The sequence below is a fragment of the Scophthalmus maximus genome, chromosome 6 (assembly GCF_022379125.1).
Source record: "Scophthalmus maximus strain ysfricsl-2021 chromosome 6, ASM2237912v1, whole genome shotgun sequence".
Lineage (NCBI taxonomy): Eukaryota > Metazoa > Chordata > Actinopteri > Pleuronectiformes > Scophthalmidae > Scophthalmus > Scophthalmus maximus.
Genome location: NC_061520.1, coordinates 9801762 through 9824786, shown reverse-complemented (window position 1 = coordinate 9824786; position 23025 = coordinate 9801762). Strand labels below are relative to the sequence as shown.

The 23025-nt window shown below is 40.6% G+C and overlaps 1 protein-coding gene across 1 annotated transcript in view; it reads right to left on the bottom strand.

Moving 5' to 3' along the window:
• Window positions 1-23025, bottom strand: part of iars1 (isoleucyl-tRNA synthetase 1) — a 43837-nt gene that overhangs the window by 2969 nt on the left and 17843 nt on the right. Inside the window, exons 14-32 of the mRNA XM_035631806.2 lie at window positions 21315-21441; window positions 19299-19372; window positions 18323-18517; window positions 18005-18091; window positions 17003-17086; window positions 14944-15088; window positions 14609-14729; window positions 14372-14463; window positions 13998-14075; window positions 13297-13418; window positions 11886-11988; window positions 11483-11566; window positions 7987-8161; window positions 5899-6011; window positions 3919-4014; window positions 1730-1906; window positions 1285-1405; window positions 942-1067; window positions 195-341 (exon numbers count right to left, since the gene is read on the bottom strand). Coding sequence (XP_035487699.2) covers window positions 195-341; window positions 942-1067; window positions 1285-1405; window positions 1730-1906; window positions 3919-4014; window positions 5899-6011; window positions 7987-8161; window positions 11483-11566; window positions 11886-11988; window positions 13297-13418; window positions 13998-14075; window positions 14372-14463; window positions 14609-14729; window positions 14944-15088; window positions 17003-17086; window positions 18005-18091; window positions 18323-18517; window positions 19299-19372; window positions 21315-21441 — 2267 coding nt within the window. The remainder of the gene's footprint in view (window positions 1-194; window positions 342-941; window positions 1068-1284; window positions 1406-1729; window positions 1907-3918; window positions 4015-5898; window positions 6012-7986; window positions 8162-11482; window positions 11567-11885; window positions 11989-13296; window positions 13419-13997; window positions 14076-14371; window positions 14464-14608; window positions 14730-14943; window positions 15089-17002; window positions 17087-18004; window positions 18092-18322; window positions 18518-19298; window positions 19373-21314; window positions 21442-23025) is intronic.

Genomic DNA, 23025 nt, shown 5'->3' with positions numbered 1-23025 from the left:
TTGCAGCCATAATGCTATAGAAATCAAATCAACTAAAACTTTGATTATACAGACTTGGTCTGTGTTTTGGTCTCTTCAGGGGATTAGTTGATAATAATTCCCAGATACATTTATGTCAGCCAAATCATTCAAACGTTAAAAGGACAGACTTATTATTAGAGTTGAATTATTGATTACACGTGTGTGTTTCTCACCAGCCGGCTGTGCGTTGCAGAGCAGCAGGTTCACGTATGGACACAGGAGGGCGTCGGTGGTGGGGACGGGGCCGGGGGACAAGGGGCCCGAGGTCGCTGACAAAGTTTTACCACTCAGAGCGTGAAGGTCAGTTTTGCTGGTCAACTCTGTGACGAACACACAAGGGCAGGTACATTTCCTCTGAGTGACCATGGAACTGAGCTAACAAAAAAATCCTCAGAGAAGTCAAAGATATACCTGAATACATTAATAAATAATCTTGGAAGAAATACTCCTTCCTTCAACCTCTAATCACTTTATACTATACAGAAAATTATACTATCTTCCTTTTTCTTCACACATTGTCAAAGAAAGGCACACTAGAAGAATGGAAATGCGGTGAGAAGAAAAGAGGAAATAGATACAATATATAGTTAAAAGCTTGTGACAAGACCAACAAAAAGAAAAGAAAAACTTAAAATAATAAAAAAATAAAATGTGCTAATTAAAGATAAATAGAAAATGGTGTCTCCCCATATACAGCTTCATATTCCTCTGGCTATTCACTTTAATTTACTATTATATTTGTATTCCATTATATTTTCAAACAAAATGTTTCAGTTCCAGGGCTTCTACACAGGTTAGAATGACGAAGGTGGCGACGGGATAACAAACAGCCAGCCTGTAATAGTGATCTGTTGTTGTCACACAATAGATGAGAAGGAGTCTTTTTTTAATCTTTCTTTCGGAGTCAGATCAGTTCTCACCAGCCCCGCCATTGAAGAATCTGAGCTTGGTGTTGTTTGTTCCAAAGACGCTGGTGCAGACTTTCTTCAGCTTGTCCACGTCTACTCTGTTGTCTCCTCTGGGGTTCTCCAGCAGCACCACCCCCTCTGATCGAGACACCAGTCATAGAGAATTAACTGAGCTTATCCTTTACATTTACAATACATATATACATTGAAGTCGACAGATGTTCAGTTTTCTCTAAAATGAAAAATAACCTAAAAGAAACTTCTTTTGACAGTTGTATTAGTTTCACATCCATGTAACAAGTTTTTTTTTTCTGGTTGAAAAACAGGCTTTTTAGGGGGCCTCCACATGTCATACCTTGTTCTTTGTTGTTGACCTTCACCCTCAGATTCACAAAGGTGCAAGCAGGTCCATTCAGAGAGACACGAGGGGCTGAAGATCTCTTTACAATGGTTAACTCCAAGTCTGAACCCTTCAACTGCAACACAGAGAAACAAATGACTATGAAAGAGGGAATGAAAGACAGGGACACACACACAATGATCTTTTTCTAATCTTTACTCTAGGGTTTAATCATATAATCAGATTGAGACCTGCGAAAAATACTGCGAAAACACACTAGGCAGTACTTGATATATTTCATAAACCTTACAAAGTGCCGTGTCCCTTACCTCAGCCTTACTTGATATACAATACACCAAATGATCATCAACACTAAATAAAACACTTGAACACTTTAATTCAACTTGTATCACGGTAGAGCAAACAATAACCCTGCTCGCCTTCAGGTTTCTGTTCATACCTGAGTCTTCTCCGCTATGATGACACTGGCAGTGTTGGGAACAGGGAAAGGCAGAAGTGGAGCTTTGGTGGTCGCCAGGATGAAGTCAGTGTGAGCCTTGATCACAGAGTCCAAGTACTCCCCCTCTGGCTGGCAGCGGTAGTACACGGTTATCTCATCTGACGGCACCAAATGACCCTGAGGGCAGAGATGAGAGAGGTGGGTAGAATGATTCATGTAAACATCTTTTTTCCAGAAACAAAGTGAAGAAGCCCTTTTTTCGTTTTTGCCATTCCTAGGTAGATAAAAAAGACAGCAAGGTTTGACTGGCTAAAACTGAGTAAATATGCTAAAAGTATAGCTTGAATGACTTCAACAATAACACAAAATGATTTGCCATTTGGTTTAGGGAACAAGCTATTTCAATAAGACGAATGATTGCCAAGGACAAAACAAATCACACTTTACTAGTTGTCTTCAAAGCTTCTTTTTTTTTCCTCTTTAATAAGAAAATGAATAATGGAAGAAATAGATCCTGGGAAGAAGGAAGAAAAGGTAGTATTGGATGTACAAAGAGGGTTAGGGACTAAAAAGCTGAAAAAAGACAGCATACGAACATTTAACGGAAGAATGGAACAAGGAGATTTTTTTATTGGATGAAACCCCCTCTGCTTTGGTATTGTGTACTGCCAGCTTCCTCTAACCTTGACACATTCAAACGCATTGATCTCATCCTAATCTGCAGTGTGCACGCACACGCACACATACACACATACACACACCAATTGCAGTAGCAGTGGCTCAAGGGCAGAGGAATAAAGTTAGCTAGATACAGAGGAGCAGTCAATCAATGAGGGAAGGTTTATAGGCTTTTCCTGCCAAGTCAAGGTACTGACCCTCCCCTGAAGGGGCTAGTACCGTGTGTTTGTGTGTACACACCTCAAATAGAACTACAGAGAACTCCAGATCATTTGCAGTCCAATAAAAAAAGAAAGAAAAAAAGAAAAGGAAATGCTGACCTCAGTTTCTCAACCCTGCACTTGCTCTGACAAACATAAACACCAACACCTACGCAAATGTGGATAAAAACACATATGCACACCCACAAACTACTACCAAAAGCGTCGAAGAAAAATTAATTCCCATCCCCGGGTTGGAAAATTCTTCATAGTTTCTCAGTTTGAAATAACTGGAGGAATTTAGCTTGGCCGGGAGCCAGTGCACACCACTGCTATAGGGGGACGGAAAAAACTGTTTGTTGCTTGTGAAAACAAGAGGCTGTTGTATAATCCGTCTTTACTCCCCAGACCACTTCAAAGCTCCAACATTAGAATCTGAAAGGGGGCAGACTGTAATTAAGCTTCCATTAAGCCTGCCTTATGATGGAGAAACTTCTCACTGTGACGTTGCAGTGGAAAGATTAAAAAAAAACCAGCCCTGACAAAATTAGCGTGGGACGTAAAGAGGACGGGAGCTGGGGAGGGTTAATAAAAGGGAAATGTATATATTTTTTTAAGTAACTTAAAACTAACTTAACTTACGATCACATCTGAGAAGCCGTAAAATAGGTTTGGCATTTTGTCTCGCCAAATTTTTTGAATTGATCTGTTCCTCGACCAATTGATAGAGCACTTTTCAGCACCACCGTCTTTTTTTAAGGAATATATTAAGGTAGAGCATCTGGCAAGTAAACTGTACTGGCAGGATGAGGACGTTTAAGGTTTACGGCGACATAAATAGTTGTTTACAGCTGCCAAACAAGGGAAACCTTAAAAACATGAAGCGCTCTCTACAGGAAAGACTGTATTTTGTCGTTTCATTTCTTATTTTAGAAACATGCAGTGTCACACAAATGTGCAAGGAAGGATGTGAAGGTTGCCATCAATTTTTTAAATACCACTGAGAGATCAGCAAAGATTGATTTCTTGTGTTTTATGCCGCTGATGTGTTTCTTCTCTTTCACAGTCATACATTACTCACTGTACAAGCAACAGCCTTGGAAATTATTTCATCTTCGACCACAACTCAAGTTTCCTTCATCGGTGGCGTGTTTTGCTCACCGTGGCACCGCACTGATTACATGCATTGGCAAACTCAATTCAATCACGTCAGATTCTATTCATTAGACACTGGATTGTAAAATTCAGTAGTGATGTGTTATCTGTCACTCTTGTCCAGAGCTAATAGCGCTCCTGGAATATTTGCCCCACCTTCTTGCGTAGTTTCTGAATGCGGTTGATGACTTCTCGGGCGACGCCTTCATCCACCATGGACTGGTCTGGGGAGACGTCCAACAGCACCAGAACCTAGACATAAAAGATGAAAATGGTCAGACAATTTGCCACCGAACAGTTGTTTACAAAGGCTCATGGCTGTACACGCCAAAGTGAATTGTTCCCCCCAAAGATGGTTTCTAGCGTTTTCGGTAGTTCTTATCACACTGATACGTTTTCATGTTTTTTTAAAAGTTTGGTTTTGAATTAGTAATTTGATGTTACAAAAAGGGGGTGAAAGGTCTTCGTTGACAGCTGAAATTGACTCGCGATTAGTTGGGCAGGTGCATCGGTGGGACCTCCTTGCTGTAATTCCAGTCACTATTACACAGATTGTGGCGCCAATGACATTATAAATTGCAAGATGGCAGCGTTCATGTCCAGGATATTTTGGCTCCAGCAGCTTTTGTACAGCAGGAGGAGGTGAAGACACACTGTCCATCTTTATGAACAGTCAGTGGTATCAGGGTGAAATGATTCAGCTTGTTTTTGAGTAAAAACATCTTCTTTTTTTCCCCATAGGTCTTTAATTTGCAGGTTTTTAGATTTTTTGTACTAAAAAAATTTTTCGATGTGCAAAGCTGCCCAGTTTGACCATGGAAGGAGGAGGGAATGAGATGACAGGTTTAAGGAGAATAGTACAAAAGCAACAGAGAAAAAGAATGAGGAGAGACAGAGCCAGACAGACGTGAGCTAGAGAGTCAGCGCGAGCGAGCGAGCGCGAGTGACAGAGAATTAAAAAGCCAGCTCAGTAAACTGGTATTGAGGTGCAGCCGTGTGTTGTGTATACGGTTGGAAGAGCACTGATTAGAGAGGGCCTGTGGGAAACGCACACACGCTGGATTCCACTTAGCCGTGAAATTATTTCATACATCACACTCACAGTAAAGACACATAAATGCATTTAAAGTACATGGCAGCTCGACGCTTTGGCTGTGGCAGAGCGGCGTTTACTTCTACAGATCCTGTTACATTTCACTTTGTAGCTCATTTTACACAACAACAGTAGGTGATGTTGCAATAAAGAGAGAGAGGTTGGTACTGTAGCAGAGGAGGGCATGGATATGTGTGTGGTTCTGTAGCTATGTATTCTAATATTTTTTGAAAAAAATGTATGCATGTCATTCAAAGCCCTTTGTGAAATGAAAAGTACATGAACATTCTGTCTAATTTCAAAAGAATGAAAGAAAAAAAATGTTCCGGAGATACCATATTCACGAGAATGGATTTGACGGACCGATGACCTAAAAACGGCGACGGTTGTCGCCAACGTAGAGGTATGAAGAAAAAAATGTATAATGGAGTAGGATTAGTTAAGCCAGGTTAAATCATTTGGGATATTCTTTATTTCTGAAAGTGTACCGTATATATGATATTATTCTTTAGATGAAAGAATAATATCATCCTCTTTCCTCACCCTTACTAAATATGAAGCTACAGCCAGGAGATTGCCATCTTATCTCTGCATAAGGACCAAAGTATTTATGGGCTGCGCACAGAGCAGTGCCGTTTTTAGACTTTGTTAATTTGTGAGCTTTGTGGCACATGTTTGTTACCACTGGACAGAGGTAGCCTCACTGTTTCTCCCTGCTTCCGGTCTTCATACCAAGCTAAGCTATCTGGCTACAGGTATGGTATGAGATTCAACTTTTGGAAAGAAAAAAAGAATTTTTCCAAAATGTTGAATCATTGGTTTAATAAAAATGGTGTTTTCATAGACTCTTAAAAAGTTGCCATTTAGATATTGTATTAAATCCATATTTATAACCGACCAAAAGCCGATTACTTTTGATTCTTAGTTTCATGAAGGGGGCGTTTTTGTTAATCGTGGTGTTGACTTTGCATGCACAGTTAATCCATTTCATTACTGTGTCTAATAGAAAACACAACTGTGTTTAAATTGAGAGCGGATTGTACCTGCGCGTCCGAGTGTGCTTCATACTGGGCAGCAGAGTCTGAGTTCTGGTTGAAGGTGTACATCAGCCTCAGGTCCTCCTCGTGAAGCTCGTGGCCGTCCACCGTGATGGATCCTTAAAGCATGCGCAACAATAAGTCCACATTGAAAACAACAGATATTGCCATTAACATTGTTCACTTTATAGTAGTAAAAAAAGAAAAGAAGCATTTATCAATATAAAAAATAGAAAAACATTCAACATTATGCTTCAACCGTCATCGTCCAACATTACTAAACTACCACAATTAACACAGTTTATACAAACTGCACCAGGACTAATACACCCTATTAAAGACTATTTATTATTTTCACAAATACAATGACTTTCCTTTTGGTTTAGGAAATTATTGGTAGTCACGAACCAGTCACAAATTGATCTACAGATCTGATCGCGAGATCTCTCAGTCAGTTGGATGTTGAAAGGTCAAAACAGTTGTACAATTATGAACAAGTTTGGGCCAATTAAGGAAACAAACAACATGCTTTAAAAACATTATAATTACTTTTTTTATGAAATAATGTATATATAATAGTATTTGTGTTTTGAGTTATGTAAGTGATTTTAGTTTTAGACAAAAGGAAAAGTGTCGACTAAGGAAACGTTTTCACATAAATTCCTGGGAAAACGATTCTTGCAAAATAGAGATATGTAGAAACTTTGGGACCATAGATCTAATAAAAGGAAAAATGGATAATTTAAGACATGGCATCATGCTTACTGTTGCCCATTACAATTAAATAAATGATGATAAAACAATTATTAGCTCCTCACCATCCTCCTAATTTGATTTGAATAATTGTCAACTAATTGTGTGAAATGAGCCTAAATGGCAGGGGGTCGTCTCGTGAGAAGGATTCTGAAAAAGGTTTCATTACACCCAGCCCAGTGCGATCGAGTGAAGTGCTCTTTCACTTGGATGCAGACTGAGGCTTTGATTTCAATTATCTGTGGTCTGGACTGGTGTTTACTGGCATTTCAAGATTCCTTCCATCGCAGTCTTCTCAGCCACACCCACAGAGATCTGAGCTTTTAGACAATACAGTCGACTCAATCTAGTCAGGTTTCCATTTCCATTTTGCCATTGGCAGCAATTACACAAGTCTGTGTTCTGACTAAAGACCATGACCGTGTCTTGCCCCCCCCCCCTCTTTTTCACTTCGCTTCACCACACCCAGGGGCTGGGTGAAAGTCACTCCCATCTCCTCTAATCCCAGATTTCCACACTTTGATTTCCTGTGTCGCTCCCTGCTTCTCTGCTCTTTTCCACCCTCTCTCTCGGAACCGATTTTCCTTTACCCCATCAATATGATGGGATCAAAGGTACAGGTATGGAGTAATGAGTAATAAAGGCAATGGTCATGAACTCAGCATCAGCTTCCAGCCAACTTGCTTCCCTTCTAGTCTAAATTGGAACAAGGTTTTTGGACTGCAGAGAGAAATTCGCTCTTCCATGGAGGCAATATTTCAGTTACCAGATGTTTATTTTGTCCACGTTTCTGTCCTTTCCCAATATCCTCGGTGTTGTGAACTAAAAACAAAGATGGATGCTGAATTTTTACAGTTCACATTTTCATTGGAGTTCCACCTCTCCATCCCTTTTCGTCCATCCTCTAGCACATCTACTACACCCCCCCCTCCATCAGCCAACCTTCATTCCCCCCCCTTCCAATTGGCTACACTTCAAACATACAAGTGATTGGAAAATGTTAAGTTCCCACAGCCCAGCTGACCTCCACTGCTTCCTTCCCCGGAGACTCTGGGAGCTCTCCTCGTCTTTCTATAATTGGAGAGACAAGATACCTTGCACTGCTTTGATCCGTACTCAAGCTCTGATTATTGTTTCGAAAGAGTTAGGGTTTGAATTCCGAGGATAGAAAAGGCTGTACGTGTGTAGTGGGTTTCATTACTAGGATTGATAGTTGATTTAATATTCAATAATGTATTGCCTTGTCACAACACACTAAAGTACAAATGCATCCTACACTAACCAACTGCTTACTAGTGAGGTACATTAGACTTTGTGCTTGTTTTGCACACACAGCCGTACCTGACTTCTGGAAGGCCTCTAGTTGTTCGCTGGTGAGCTCCTTGATAGAAGCAGTGATGGCTTTGAAGGCCCCCTTTAGTCTCTTGCCCAACACCATGTGGTCTGGCTCGGCTCTCAGGTGGATACCGTACTTGTCCTTGTCTGTTGACAGTGTTAACTGACGCACATTGAGCTCCTGGAGGATGGAAAAATAGACAAGTTAAAGGCACTGTGTTGTAGTTTCCTGTAAATAGTGTTAAAAATTGTAAAAACTGGAACAAAAAAACAAAAACTATAATGGACAAAGATAAAACAAAAATTAAACTAGAAATAAAGCTGCTTTTATTTTGACATTCAATCTCAAGGAGATCCTGTGTTTTCATGTTATTTAGATAAACTATTACATATCCAAAAGACTAAGTAATGAAATTCATCCTGTTCTCCAGGGCAGGCATTAAGTGTAATGACTGCTTTTGATCAATGACAACTTCAAAAGTCCATCCGTGACAGAGCGCAGATGCTGAAAAAAAAAAATTTGTCGTCAGTCATCTTTTCAAAAGCGTAATCCACCAATTTAGCACTGCAGTCCTGTAATATTGTTGTTAATAAAATTCAAGTAAAACAGAAAAAAAAACAAGATGGAAAATTAAATTCCAATTTAAAAAAATTGTAAAACCCTGCACAATTTTATTGCCTCAGGCAAGTGCTGTAAAGGGCAAATCAAAAAATGTGATCACATAGCCAAACCCTCAAAGAGCAAGTCAGCCATGAAATCAACAGTCAGTAAGCCGGTAAGTCTTTAAATCTCCAATGATCCATTCATCTTATTCAGTCACTATTGTCGTGCCTCTCAATACAAAGAGTTTCATTTTTCAGTCTAAATGGAGAGAGAAATCTGTGATCCAGTCAAATCTGGTGAAGCAGCAAAGAGGCTTCACACTGAAAAATTGAGGCTTGCGATTGAGACTGAGCTCCAACGTAGTGGACTGACAGAGAGCACCGATAAGCTACTGTTGTAAAAAAGAAAAGGGCAGTGTGGGGTTGAAAATAGAAGCTCAAATTCTGTTTTAAGATGATCTTGGTTATTCTTAGTGCCCAGATGAATGGCACTTTTTGGGGTTGTATCTTTCCTTTAATGTCATAAAGTTGTTTTTGTGCATGTAAAGAAAAAACAGGGCTCCTCAAGTGCCTGAAACGCCTCGTTTGCATCCCACCCCCCCACCCCCCAAAGTGTCTACGTCACCAATTAATATGTAACATGTAACATACCCGCCTACGGCTAGCTCAGCTCGACTTGATATGGCTGAAACAACAGCGTTGTTACCACGGAAACAGTGGTGTTCATAGCTAATCAGGAGGCCTCTCGGTAAGGGGGCATCACAGATCTAACAGACGCTTTCAGAGGTTGAACAGCAAATCAAGGTCATGATTGCTTAAAATGCTTTGTTACATTCAAACTAAAAATGTAATTACTTCAGAAATGTGTAAAAGCCGTATCAAAAGTTTAAAGTTGTAAAAAGAAAGTTAGCCATAGAATCAGGATAGAATCAAACCAACTGTTCTTGTTGTTGTTGACATTTACAGTGAATAGTAAATATTTTACAATAATACATCACAGAACAGGGGTTACTGATGTTATTTATTATTGTTATTGTTGAATTCAACCAATGTCCAATTGGTGCATTTTTAAGTAGCGGTAGATGGAATTTTAATAAATTAAAATGAATAACAAGTTAGAAACAGAAATAGTTACAGAATAAAAAAAAGGAAATGTAAGTGAACCTAATGGTAAAAAGGTGAATCCAAACCTTATCAACTAAAATCACATCATTGTAAAGAGCCTGAAGGTTCTTCTTTGGGCTGCAGGACCTTAACTGCTCTCAATTCTGATCAAATAAACCTTGTTTACTGGAGGGAAGCTTGAAGCCAACAAGGTTAAACGTTTCTCCCACCGGGAATGAAACGGAGTGAGAGATAAGAAGTGGCTTGAACCAAGATAAAGCTGGCAGGATCCAACAGACGTCCATTCTCCCACACGAACCTTGATCTGTAAGTGTCCAGTCAATTTTCCTGGTTGGCATCATGTGGGAATAGCGGATGGAATTAATTTTCCATCTAATACATAAGTATTTTCTCAGCTTGGGACCTTGTGAGATTTCAGGGAAAAGGGGTCAATGAAACACTCGTACTAAGGTGTGAATGTTCTTACTCAAAGCCTCTGCACATGTTGAGTCCACACACACACACACACACACACACACTGGTGTTTTCTGATTGGATCGCTTCTCAGTACAAACCCTCTGCGGGTGTGGAGGAATACTTTTTGAGTGTTTGACTTAATTTTGTAACCCACGTTTGGGCAGGGTTCACTTGTTGACCTCTTATCATTGTGACTGGTACTTAAGAGTGTTGTTATTAATTCCCAACACAGTTCCACTCACTTCTTTCAACATGACCGGGTCTAATCAGTCAGAGTTATTAAAAACACACTGTAAAGGATTTAGGACAGGAGCAGGAGCAGAGTCTGTCATGGAACAGCACTGACATCTTGAGATTTGTTATCAGAAGCTCAAACCCACAGGTCAAGGGAATAAAATAAAAAGCAGCTGCACAAGTCCACATCTTCCTCAGCTTTCGTCTTTGGCGTTCCAGTTGTCGCAGATGGCTTCATCCTCAGTTTTTAAAAAGTAAGCAAGCGAAATACGCAGCTTTACGGATGGCTACCAATCTTCTTCTATCGTTTGTTTGTTTGTTTGTTTTGGACCCGCACAAATGAGAGGAGGATGTTGGCTGGAGAGAGTGATTGAATCTCAATCAGATGTCAATGTGGACATAAGAAACAAATATAAATAGCAGGCAAAAATGTAATTAGGTTAAAACCACATTTTCAATCTGGTAATTGAACCCAGTAATTTTGCAATCTGCATGTGTGAAAGCAGCAAGAAGATAATGAACTTTAACGACGTATAAGTAACTATATTACTGAATGCAAACAGATTAACAGTTATAATATATGTCCAATGATAAGAGGGCAAAAAATATGATGCTCATGTTTGCACTTTGTATTTGATGAATGCGTTTGTCTTCAATTCCAGTGCAGTAGAACAAATGTGATTTTTTTCCAAGGCATCGGCCCCACCCCCTTTTTAAGTCAACCAGGCACAGAAATTTTAATTACTGCTGTAGATACAAACACTGTGTGAAGATGTTCCTTCCTTCTGATGTTTATCTCTTCAACCGAAGCAACTAACAGTAATGGCTTTGTAGTGTCAACAAGGAACCAGGAGATATTTCTCTTTAACTTATAAATTTCATATCAATGATCAAAGCATAGTGGGGGAAAAAAACTGATTTTGAGGAAACATTTCATGGGAAAGACAGGGAAAAGATCCTTCTCTTGCCTTGAAACATGATAAATGACACTTTACCAAGACAACTTCAAGACTGAACACCATTTACAATCATCATACAACAAAGTAGAGAGTATCTTTTGGTTTAAAAATATATAAAAACTTACTTCGAGGATGAATTTCTGAAGGGACTGGATGTCTCTCAGAGCCTCTGGATCCTGGTGAATAACTACCACCTCCTTCAAAGGGTACTGAGATACACAAAGCACAATAAAGGGCCGTTATACTCAACATGAAAACCACAATTAGACCAAACTAGACCTGGAGCACTTATATTACATTACAAAACCAGAAACATTGAGTGCTGAAAAAGCCAATTTGGAATTTGAAATTGCTGATGTAGTTTAATGGAATTTGAGACTTTAATAGATCTGCAACTTCTAAAAACACAGTAAATTAAATTGGATTAATTAAAATTATAGAATCCAAGAACTTGTTTCCTACAGTTTCAATTCTCTGAACCTCGAACATTGCATTGTATGCGTGAATGGAGTAAAGTTGATGATTTACCTTGACGGGCAGGGTCTTCCTGTCACGGATCACTCTGCCCAGCTCGATCACAGACTGCATCTGACAGACGGCACTCTCAATGCGCTTATCAATCACACTCTCCCTGCAAAACGGACACAAAAGTAAAGGAAAATCTGAGTATCACCGCATCGTGAGTTGTTACCATATCGACCAAATCACAGCACCAGCAACAAGTGACTGAAAGAGCAAAAATTAAAGGTCATGAGTAACCCTGCCCCCTTCTTAAAACAACGACTCACCCCGGTTATAACTGTTCTTTGTTCTTTGAAATTTTTGCACAATGTCAGGGCACAGTAAAGAGGACGCAGGTGCATGATACAGTAACTCAGATCTCACCCTTCTAGTAAATGGCGATTTAGAAAATTCTAATGCGCCTTCTTTTGAGGAAAAATGAATAACGGTATGTGACAAGGTGAGTAGCACAAATCTAAATGAAAGCAGAGTTCAGAACTTCCAGCGCGGTAAGGTAGACCGAGACTTCGACCTTGGAATTTGAATTAGAACTGCACAGCCACAGATAATCATGCAAAGCGATATTAACCCTAAATGTCTGCAGGAACATAAACTGCATGTGTGTGTGTGTGTGTGTGTGTGTATATGTGTGTGTGTTTGTGCATCTGCGTGCAATGCTTGTTCATTTACTCCTGCAGAGTTCGTCCCTGTGTGCATACAAAATTGGAGTAAAGTGACAGAGGAGAGGACGCTGGGGACAGCCAATCATTTAATGAGCTGATTGAGGAGCAGCTGTTCCCGCAGCCTGATTGGTGGCCGACCTTTGGAAGGAGAGGGAAGTTGTCCCATTTGACAACAGAGGGGACAATCGGCTAATAACGCAGCAGCAGCAGCAGCACCGAGTGCTGCCCGAGTGACAGAGCAGATTACGTGAATCATTACACAAACCGTTTTCCTTCTGCTAAATCAAACGGGTATTTAATCATGTCAGAACTTTTATTTTTTTAAGCATTAAAGATGATGCAATTAAGTTTGGGTAATTAAAACATCCTCCCAGGCATCAACAAAACTGATCAGCCACCAAGGCACACATTTCACTGAAGTAATTGAAGTGGAGGGGATGAAATGATCATGTTTTCTGAGCATCCATTTGCACGGCTGACAATCAGGGCAAGCCCTAAGCAACTATGTGTGGGTATTTCTAGGTTTCTGCTACAAGTGGAAACCCTCTTGAAGTTGATGTCAAATGTTAATACACTCGAAATTCTAACGGAGCTTGGCTACTGAGTTTTTATGAGACGATATCACTGAAGTTGAAGGAGGCTGTGCACAAAGATTTCTATCTCTTTCTCCATTTTAGACAAACTGGTAGTTGGTTGGAACAGACTTCATCATTTCTGATCCACTTTTATTATAAACTTTAGGACTTCTTTCCAACCTGACTTGTGGCAGCATGAGATAGTGAATGCTTCCGGAGTCCTTGTCTTCGACAGAGGCGGGGTCGATGAGGTGACGCAGATTTTGGTACATCATCTCTGTAATGAAGGGTGTGAGTGGAGCCTTAGGTACCGGAGAGAAGAAAGCAAGTGAGAGAAAATAGAAGGAAAAAATTATTAGAAGCTTTGCAGTGTAGTTAATTTACATATTCTGAGATAAGCTGCCTATTCTGAGGCAGCTAAAAAAATCAGTTTACAAAAACACATTTCCACTGTAGATTTTTTTTTCTTTCTCTCAGATGGATGGAAAGTTCAAAGTAAAGTATGCAAGAGTGAGGTTACTTCTAATGCAATTCTCCTCCATTTCATCCGCAGCTAATTCATTTGTGTAGCTCACAGCTGATCTGCAGTGATCTGGGTTACGCTAACTGCCTCTTAGCGTGCCTCTCGCCTCACATGCAAACATCTTCAATGTGTTATAAATAAAACCTCCTACTGCTCATGCAATATTCATAACCATGACAGCGTGCACACACTCTCGCACGCACACACACACACACACCTCTTCCATACCAGCATCATTCCTTTGTCTTGCACACACAAAAGCAAAATTTCACCATAAGAAATTCCCCCCCCATACAATCTCTTTTCTCTCTCAGTCACTCACACACAGGGTCTCACACACAGAAACAGTGTGACTCACCATCAGCCTGCACATGGAGAACAGAACACTGAAGAGGGTTTCCAGCGCCCACAGGCAGTCCTCAGTGCCACTCTCTCCCTAAAAAGTTCACACACGCACACCAAATATTACATCCTCGTCGAACAGTGAGAAGATAAAAGTGATCTGGTGGCGCATGAATCCCCAATTCAAGTCAGACAAATGTTGACGAAAAGGGCCACAAACTGGGTACAATCACATGTCCACCTGTTCCTTTAAACTAATAAATACTGTATTATTTTGATGAACAAAACCTAAAAAGCTGTAGAGAATACACTGTAAATCAAGTATAAAGCTATACTTTCAACTCATCAGATATGACTACTACTCCTCCTGGTGATTTCCATATTTCTCACCTTCAGACGGCGTCTGTTGGTCCTGACGTACCAGTTGGTTAGCATGTCCACAAACTTTACCAGGCGAGGCACGACAGTGTAGAGGCGGTAAGCTGTAAAAACGAATTACTGTCAGTGTATTTTTATAACCTTTATTCAACAAGTAATCACATTGACATTGAGATCCCCTTGTGCAAGAGAGACCTGACTTCAGCAGATCAAAAAAAACGTCTGTGTGTCTGCGTGCACTTGTCTCACCATCCATCTCTGCCTTGAAGAACTGGATGAGGGACTGTGTGAAGGACTGAATCCATTTGTCCATGATATTGTCACTCTGCTTCGCCGTGTTCTCATTGTACAGAAACCGCATCTCATCCTCCTGATACAGAAATAAAAGCACACAATTTATTTATCATTTCAATTCTAATGTAATAATAAACATAATTGTAATTCAAATTTAATACTTTTCATATATATTATCTGTGGACAGTTCCGCTTTGACAAAAACATAACTCCTTTTTGTGCAGGAGTAGCTCAGTAACATTGTAGGACTAAAAATTAACGAGTTTGGGCTATTATATTTCCAAATGTACCTTCTGTAACCTTTGAACGTTCTGCACCAGAAAGCGATAGGCATTATACCACGGCAGGAAGACGTCTTTCAACACATCCCGCACGCCCTCCTCTTTGAAGCGCAGGTTCTCTGCTCTCACGACAGGAGAGTTGATGAGGTACAGTCTACGGAGAGAGACAGTGGATGAGTTGGTAAGTATACGAGTGAGAGCAAACAGTGTGCACACAGGTAAAAATGTATTGGATAGAGGAAACTTTGAATTTGGTAGTATGTGAGTGAGGTTGCATGCGCTGCGTGTGAGTCGCCCCTAGAAAAAGTGAAATACATATGTGCATGATGAGGGAACATAGAAAGTAGTCAGAACAGACTGCTGTCTCAAACTGAGCAGTGTTGTCCCAGTTAAACATTCACATCTTTCTTCCATATTTAACAGTTTGGATGAACTGGTCTATGCACCATAACTTGATAAGTTATATACTGCAAAGTTATCAGTTAGCATGGAACCTTGTTATTTTGTGCATGTACATCATGACAGTTTCAAGCCAAGGGAGGCGTATGGGAGATAGATGGTTGCACACTACATGCAAGAGATTCAGGCATTGGTTTCATAAATTGTAATCTGGTGAAAGTGATTGAACCATCTAATTGGACCACCTGACTGAACCACTACACAAAATCAATATGTGAGCAGATGAAGTATATTTCAGTGAATTAGAATGTGCTATATAGACCCTGATTCAATTAAACCTTTTACACTGTAACCCAATTGTTGTATAGGTACAAAATAAGCCCAATTGTGCCCGTTCAAAATGTAAATCAATCGTAACAAACAGGGTAGCACGCAGGCAAATCCATGCAGAGTGCATGAACCACATCATTATGCAGCTAGCTGAACAAAGCAAGGAGAGCTGCTTTGGGTTTAAAAACTCTTTGTGTTCATCTGTTTGACATATTGTTGATGACGCATGCTTCTTGATTGTCACTGTTGGCAAAAAAATGCATTTAAATTTCAGTAATTGCAGAGAAATATTGAAACTTCTGTTTAAGAATAAATTCTCTATGGCAACTAAGAAAACACTACAGGACAATATTAAACGAATACTGTTGGACAGGCTTCACGTCTTTGATGCAAAGCCATTCAGCTGTCAAACATATCTGAGTTTGATTAGCTTTACCACTTATGCTAAATTGTTCTGCACAAAATGTGGGCCAAAGCCTAATTTTTACCAACAGCAATCAAGCATCATCGGGAAAATGTATCTCTTCCCTCCATTACAGCCAAATAGAGACACTTTTGACAAATAATAAGCAAAAAAAAATTCATATCACTATAACATTAAGTGGCAGGCATCAGCACACTGAGTTGGACCGGTTAGAAAAGGTTTTATGATAATTCTGGATGGGAGCTGACATGATGCAACTTCATGTAATAGGCCATGAGTGATTTTTAATAGAAGGAATTTCGAGAGGGATTTACAATAAAATGCAGAATAGATGGAACCATCAACTGGTAAAAAATACGTCTGAGCACCTGAAAATGAGCAAATATGAAGAGACGGGTGTCTCTTCACCAAGATTGACTGAAAATGCATTAACAAAACAAACCCCTCACAGTCTGTACTTAAATCTGCCACTTGCTTATTTTCCATCTTAGTTTTTTGCTGTGGAAAATAAAAGCACATGATACCATGATGGCTACACAGTGAGTAAAGATTTCAAGCCAGAAAAGAGAAAATGGGAGTAGAAACAGACTGTCGCCTTTCTCTCTTTATCGCTGCAGCTCACTCTTCTTCAGTGTATATGTGAGCATATGGTGCAACTGCATAGTGCTTTATTTATTAGGCCATATGGCAAAGGCACCCTTTCTGCTCAGGGCAGAGAAGACAATGTGTATGTACAGTATGTATGAGCGTGTTTTTTTTAACTTTATGTAGGACTGGGACAATTCCTAGCTAAGTGTAGATGGTGATTAAAACCTTTAAAACCATGCCGGCTATAAACATAAGGTAGGTTAACACACCGGACCCTGCCACTGGCACACAGCTTCAAAAACACACACACACAGGCACACAGCCGACCTGAGGGCATCGGCTCCATAGCTCTGCACTATCAGTCCCGGATCCGGATAGTTCTTCTTGCGCTTGCTCATCTTCTGTCCATCGCTGCAGGAATGAGACAAGCAAAGGCATTAATGCACAGACACACGCATGCATGCACAACCGTGCATGTTAGAAAACCATGCACTTGGCATTCAAATTAATCAAGTCCTTCCAGGTCAGCAGGCCTGTGAGCACAGTGCTGCGTTCAGAGCCCGGGGCAGATGACAAGCAGCCCTATTGTGGAGCAGCGCTGAGGGCTCAATGTTACGGCACACATACCACACTGATCATGTGAAAGAGCAGAGAGACTAAGGGGAGATGAATGGGCAGGTGAATAAAGAGAAAGAAGGACTTTATAAATGGTGGTTGAAAGAAGGGGAATAGAGTGGATTAGTGGAGGCAGACAAGGAAACACGATAGGGGAAACATCAAAAAGTAAAATGTTGTCTGCAGAAGAACTTTTGGAAATATGTTGATAGTTGACAGTAAGGCCAAACCCAATAGTGACTTGGTCCTACTAATGTATAACTTGAACCTATGTAGCAAACACTGATATTTCTCTTTGAAAAAAGATCAAAAGCCAAATCCAGAGCAGAAAATGGTTCCAAACAAATGTAACATTCACTCTAAAACTTAAATACATACACATTGCACTGTTTTTCGTTATTGTATATAGCATTTATAGTTTAACTTAGATTCTGTTTTCTATTCTTATTTTATTTCTTACAAAATTGTGCCCTTGTGCTGCTACACTTCTGTGCTGTGGTGTCAAATTTGAATTTCCCCCAGAGGACCAATAAATGTATGATCTGATCTGATCTGTGAGCCACTAAGATGTCTATAATGGGCATGGGGCTGTGAGTCTGCAATTGAATAGGAAAGTTGGGAAATATTGAGAGAGGGACTAATGCTTTGTGGATTTTGGTTGTTTTTTTTAAAAGACAAAACATTTTTGCAATTGAAAAAAATCCATTAACTGACCTAGCCAGTACCAAGCCATTAACAATGACATTCTTGAAGGGCGGTTTGCCGAACAGGGCTGTGGAGAGAACCAACAGGGTGTAGAACCTGCAGGATACAAAAGACAGGAAACAAGGTTTTAATTTCTGATACTAATCCATTACATTCAAAACTTTCAGGAAAAGACTCGTCGCCATTTTTATCCACGCATTCACGCTCTGTTGTCATCAATTCCCTCAATGAACTCTGCAGGGAAGTGTCACCTCATCCGTCACCTTCTTTCCATCTACCCCCTCCATTAATTCCCTCCATGCAACTATCCATTCACCCGCAGCTTACCATCCCCTTGTCTGGTCGATGCCTTCAGCGATGAAATCTGCAGGGAAAGTGTCCTCAAACTCCTTCCTGTTTTCGAAGGGGTAGTGGACCTGTGCGTATGGCATGCTGCCGCTCTCAAACCAGCAGTCAAACACCTCTGTGATCCTCCGCAGTGTTCCCTTACCACACCGCGACGGGATTGTTAGACCGTCAATGCTGGGGAAAAGGAAGGAAAGAAAGAAAAGGGAAGAGCAATTGTTGAGACAGATGGAGGCAATAACAATTTGACAAGTACTGTTTTATTTCAGGTCTTACGAATGCCATGGGGAACTATCTACACATTTGTACACAGTATAGATCCATGAAGCTATAGGCTTGCTGGCCGCAGTCCAGAGCAATGATTTTATAATCTTTCACCACTGGGAACGAGGTTGAGGAACAGCGGTGCTCATGTTGTGCTGAAAGCGCAGCACAATAAGGTCGGTTATTGCTTTGGGTCATACATTTCAGACGCAAGGATATGGATTAATTTACTGTAAAATACAGACTCGCCGAGATTCGCCGATGGACAAGTCAGTGTTTCTGCAGAAAAGTTACCTAAGCTGAGGAAAACGGACGAATCTGGCTTTTGAAGTAGATACAAAATGTCAGTCTGTGTGAAATGACCAACACCCAGATCGAAAGCCCGATTCTGAGCAAACAAAAAACACAACAAAACATTATAACTGTGGACATTTAGGCCTATAAACTTCAGCTAACACCTTTGGTAATCTATTAGCCACTAAAGATGTTTGATTGCAGTACTCTGCTGCTGTTAAGAGCTCTGCTACGGGACCTATACAGTAGATGGAATATAGTGTTCCACAACACTTTAGAGGGACACTTAGACAAACATCAGGTCACATATCCACCCCAGTGCTCACACAGAGCATGTGGATCTGATTGCATTGCACCGTCACAGTGGACAGAAACAGAACACGGCTGATAAGAGACTCACCTCTCCCGATGCAGATCAGTTACTTTGACTCCGCTCAGTTCCTCCAGTTCAGCCATGGACCCCACACACACCACCTGATGAGCAAGCACACACACATGTAACAAATACAGGAATCGCAGTGACAAATTCCTAAATAGAAAATAAACCATTACAACACTACGTTGAATGAACAATAAGACCATTGACAGAAAAAACAATTGATTTAGCTGAAATATTGAAAATTTTCTGGTTGCCACTTTGATAATTTGACAGTCTCATCTCTGTTTCTTTATCAGTGAAAATGTAATATTTTTGGTTTTTGGACACTTGGTCGAACAAAAGAGAAAAATAAAGCCTTTGGACAGAGTTAGTCAAGCCTAGACTACCCAGCTTTGATTTACTGTACAGACATCAGAGTGATATCAACTTTCTGGTCTTCCTCTCGACAAATAAGCAAAGGAGCACATTTCCAATAATGCCAAAACTAATTCTTTAAACCCACAGGAATGGAAGCCAGTTATTATTTATCCTAATTTGCATTATTTATTTAAAGTTGGCAAAGGACAATCAGTGCTAAACCACCAAATCCGATGAATTTGTCTACCCCGTTTTTATATATGAGATTATTACAAGAAACACCTCATAAAAGTGGGCCTACTTCTACAAACTTCCTTAGCAACTTTGCCTCGGAAATTGTGTTTAAGTGTGTTATCTGGTCTCCTCAGAGAATTAACCTGTAGACTCTGCTCTAGTTTTAACATAGCAGCAGGTAACATGGCCCAGATAGAGCCTGACACACCACCGCCACCAGACAAAAGAAGACGGGAGTAGAAGAAACTCAAAAAGACAAGGACAGAGAGCGAGAGAACAAAAAGACACAGAGACAGCGCTCATATTGACACACAGACAAATGCGCACTTGAAGCTTTAGTTTCCAGGTGTGTGATGATATTCCGCTGAGGTGTGTGTGTGTGTGTGTGTGTGTGTGTGTGTGTGTGTGTGTGTGTGTGTGTGTGTGTGTGTGTGTGTGTGTGTGTGTGTGTGTGTGTGTGTGTGTGTGTAAGGGAGACAACCAGCGAGCGCGAGTGTCCTGGAAACAGTCACAATGCTATTTCCAGCAAGCAGGTCGCTAGCCGTCCCTCTTGCACCCAGGGGACCGACACTCCGACAACCCAATTCTGACCTCGCTTATTCAGTTCAGTCTGCTTCACACCAGTACAAACATTTACAGTCAAGCTCTCCTCTACACTGCCTCTCCCCTTCCCTGTGTTTATCTCTCATTTCAACCCCTTCTCATGTAATTCTCTAACTCATTTTATTCACCAGCTAACTAATTCTGCCTGCCCCCCCCCTCCCCTTTTCTTTCCCCACCGCTTGCTGTTTGTGTTGAGGACCTTTGAAGGCACCCATAACTGGCATGAAGAGAAACGAAACACATTTTGATTCGTGTTTATTTGCTGTTTACATTAATGAATCATTCATGCGCTGAGTTTAAGGAAGCACTCGGTAAAGGCGCCTGAGGCGAGCTGACTGACTGCGGTACGGAGTCACGCTACACATTCTGGTTTGACACCATGGTCACCTCACTCAACCATGCCAGAAACTCTCCTACACACACACACACACACACACACACACAAAAAGAACCAGAAATACAAAATTATGCAAGAGTCAAAAAAAGATCAGCGAGAAAAAGTCTTTTCCCCCTGCCACTTTGAGAAGAGCTGAATTTCTGAACACTGACAGCAGACAAATCTTACTTTGGAGACACACAAGGCACACCCCCCCCCAAACTAATTTCTACGGTAAATAAAAGTGAGGGGTTACAGACAGTTCAACTTTTCAATTATGCCATCTCATGCTTAGCACAGATTAATTTGTGAGTCCTGCCAACGCTGTGATTAGCTCCCTTAGAAGAGAGTAACCGTCTTGGTATTTGGTCATGACGCAGACAAATTGTGTGATTTCTGAAGAGAACAAAGACGCATTAAATGTGTTAATAAAGCGTAAAAGGGCGCCAGTTTTGTGTTTTCCTGACCTCTTCGAAGTCATCGCTGACCCAAATCGGGATCGGTGTTCCCCAGTAACGGTTCCTTGAAATAGCCCAGTCACGAGCGTCTCTCAGCCAGTTCCCGAAACGCTTCTCACCAACAAACTCTGGAACCCTGAAGACAAAGGGACAGTTAATAATGGATTAAATATTTTTATAAAACATGATTACAACCACAGGAACAATAAAGTCTGCATGGAGGATTCTTCATGAAAAGACATAAAGCAGGTATGCCGTTGTGTGAATGTATAAAACAAATCTAAATTAAATAAAATTGACAGAAAGATTGAACAAATAATTGATCCACTGTTAAAACAATCCCACTTTTGGTCCCGTTCACATCTTCCGACAGCTTGCAATCTGATACACAAACATTGTATGAAATGAAAAAAACTAGACTTTTGTAAATTAAATCTTTAAGACTTTATAACATTTTAAGGCCCATTTTTTAAATTAAATAAAAATTCTTCCCTTTCTAAGACTTTTGAAGACTTGCAGACACATGCAGTGATTCATTTAATGTGAAACACATCTTCCACACCGAAAGCAAGCATTATTATAATGTCCATTGTTATTTCTTTATCGAGCGGGCTTCTTTTCCTCTTCTTCATATTAAGCCCTAAAAATAAACTGCACTGCTCTCTTTAAGAAGCTCAACTGCAAAGGTTACCATTCCCTTCAAGGCATCATCCCTCTCTGCACCACTTTCCTGCTTTTTTTCCCCCCTCTATTTTTCCCCAACCGATTTCTTGCTTTAATCCACTATCTCACAATCGCTTCTTCTTTCTCTAATTTTTTTTCTTTCCTCCTCTCTTGCTGTGCCAGGCCATGTTGCTCAGGAGAACAGAGAGGGGGAATAAATCGTTGTCAGGATCCACGCGCTAAGCAACAAGTTCATCAATTCCCATTTGTAGGGGGCATTTCTATTTAGGTCCCTAATATATCAATTTAATGATTTTTCTTTTTCTTTTGCTGCTTCTGCTCTCCACCAGCACCACCCAACCAACCACTCCTCCACCCCTCACCCTCCCTCCCACAGTTCAGGCTAAATGTAGAATTTAAAGTGTTCTGTCTTGTGCAGGAGACGCACAGAAGAGCCATTTAACACGGACCAGCTTCTACCGCATGTCAGAGGGACAGATGTTGTGATCAGACAGGAGAAGGATAGAGCGTGTGCATGATAGGGAAAAAAGGATGGAAAAGGAGGAAAAATGGACAAGGAGCAAATTGGGCAACAGACTTTTCTCTAAAAGCAACCGTAACTTGACAATGGAAGGTCTACTGAGCTTCCATTGTGTTAAAGAGGGGAGCACTGAGCTTTAGCAAGGGCAGAGGGTGGTGTGTGAGGAACTGATTCAACAGTTCGTCTGCCTGCTATAACGAAAGCTGACGATGTTAGCATGTGCAGCTTACTAGCTTACTACCTACGGTGGAAACCAATTTAGGATTTCGCGCATCAAAAACTTCCCCGGATTAACTCATTACCAATGTCCATAAAGACGACTTGCCTAGTCCACATCTCTTCTTACCTTACAAAAACACGCTTGAATGAAGCAGAAATCTGACCTCTGTCTTGCTTGTCTAAGTATATGAGCCAAGAAGCTGAACAGGACAATGTTAGAACAAAATAAGTCTGATCTTAAATTTTTCCTAACACTCAGAACACTAAAACAAACTGGCTTTACAATGCAAAACAAGA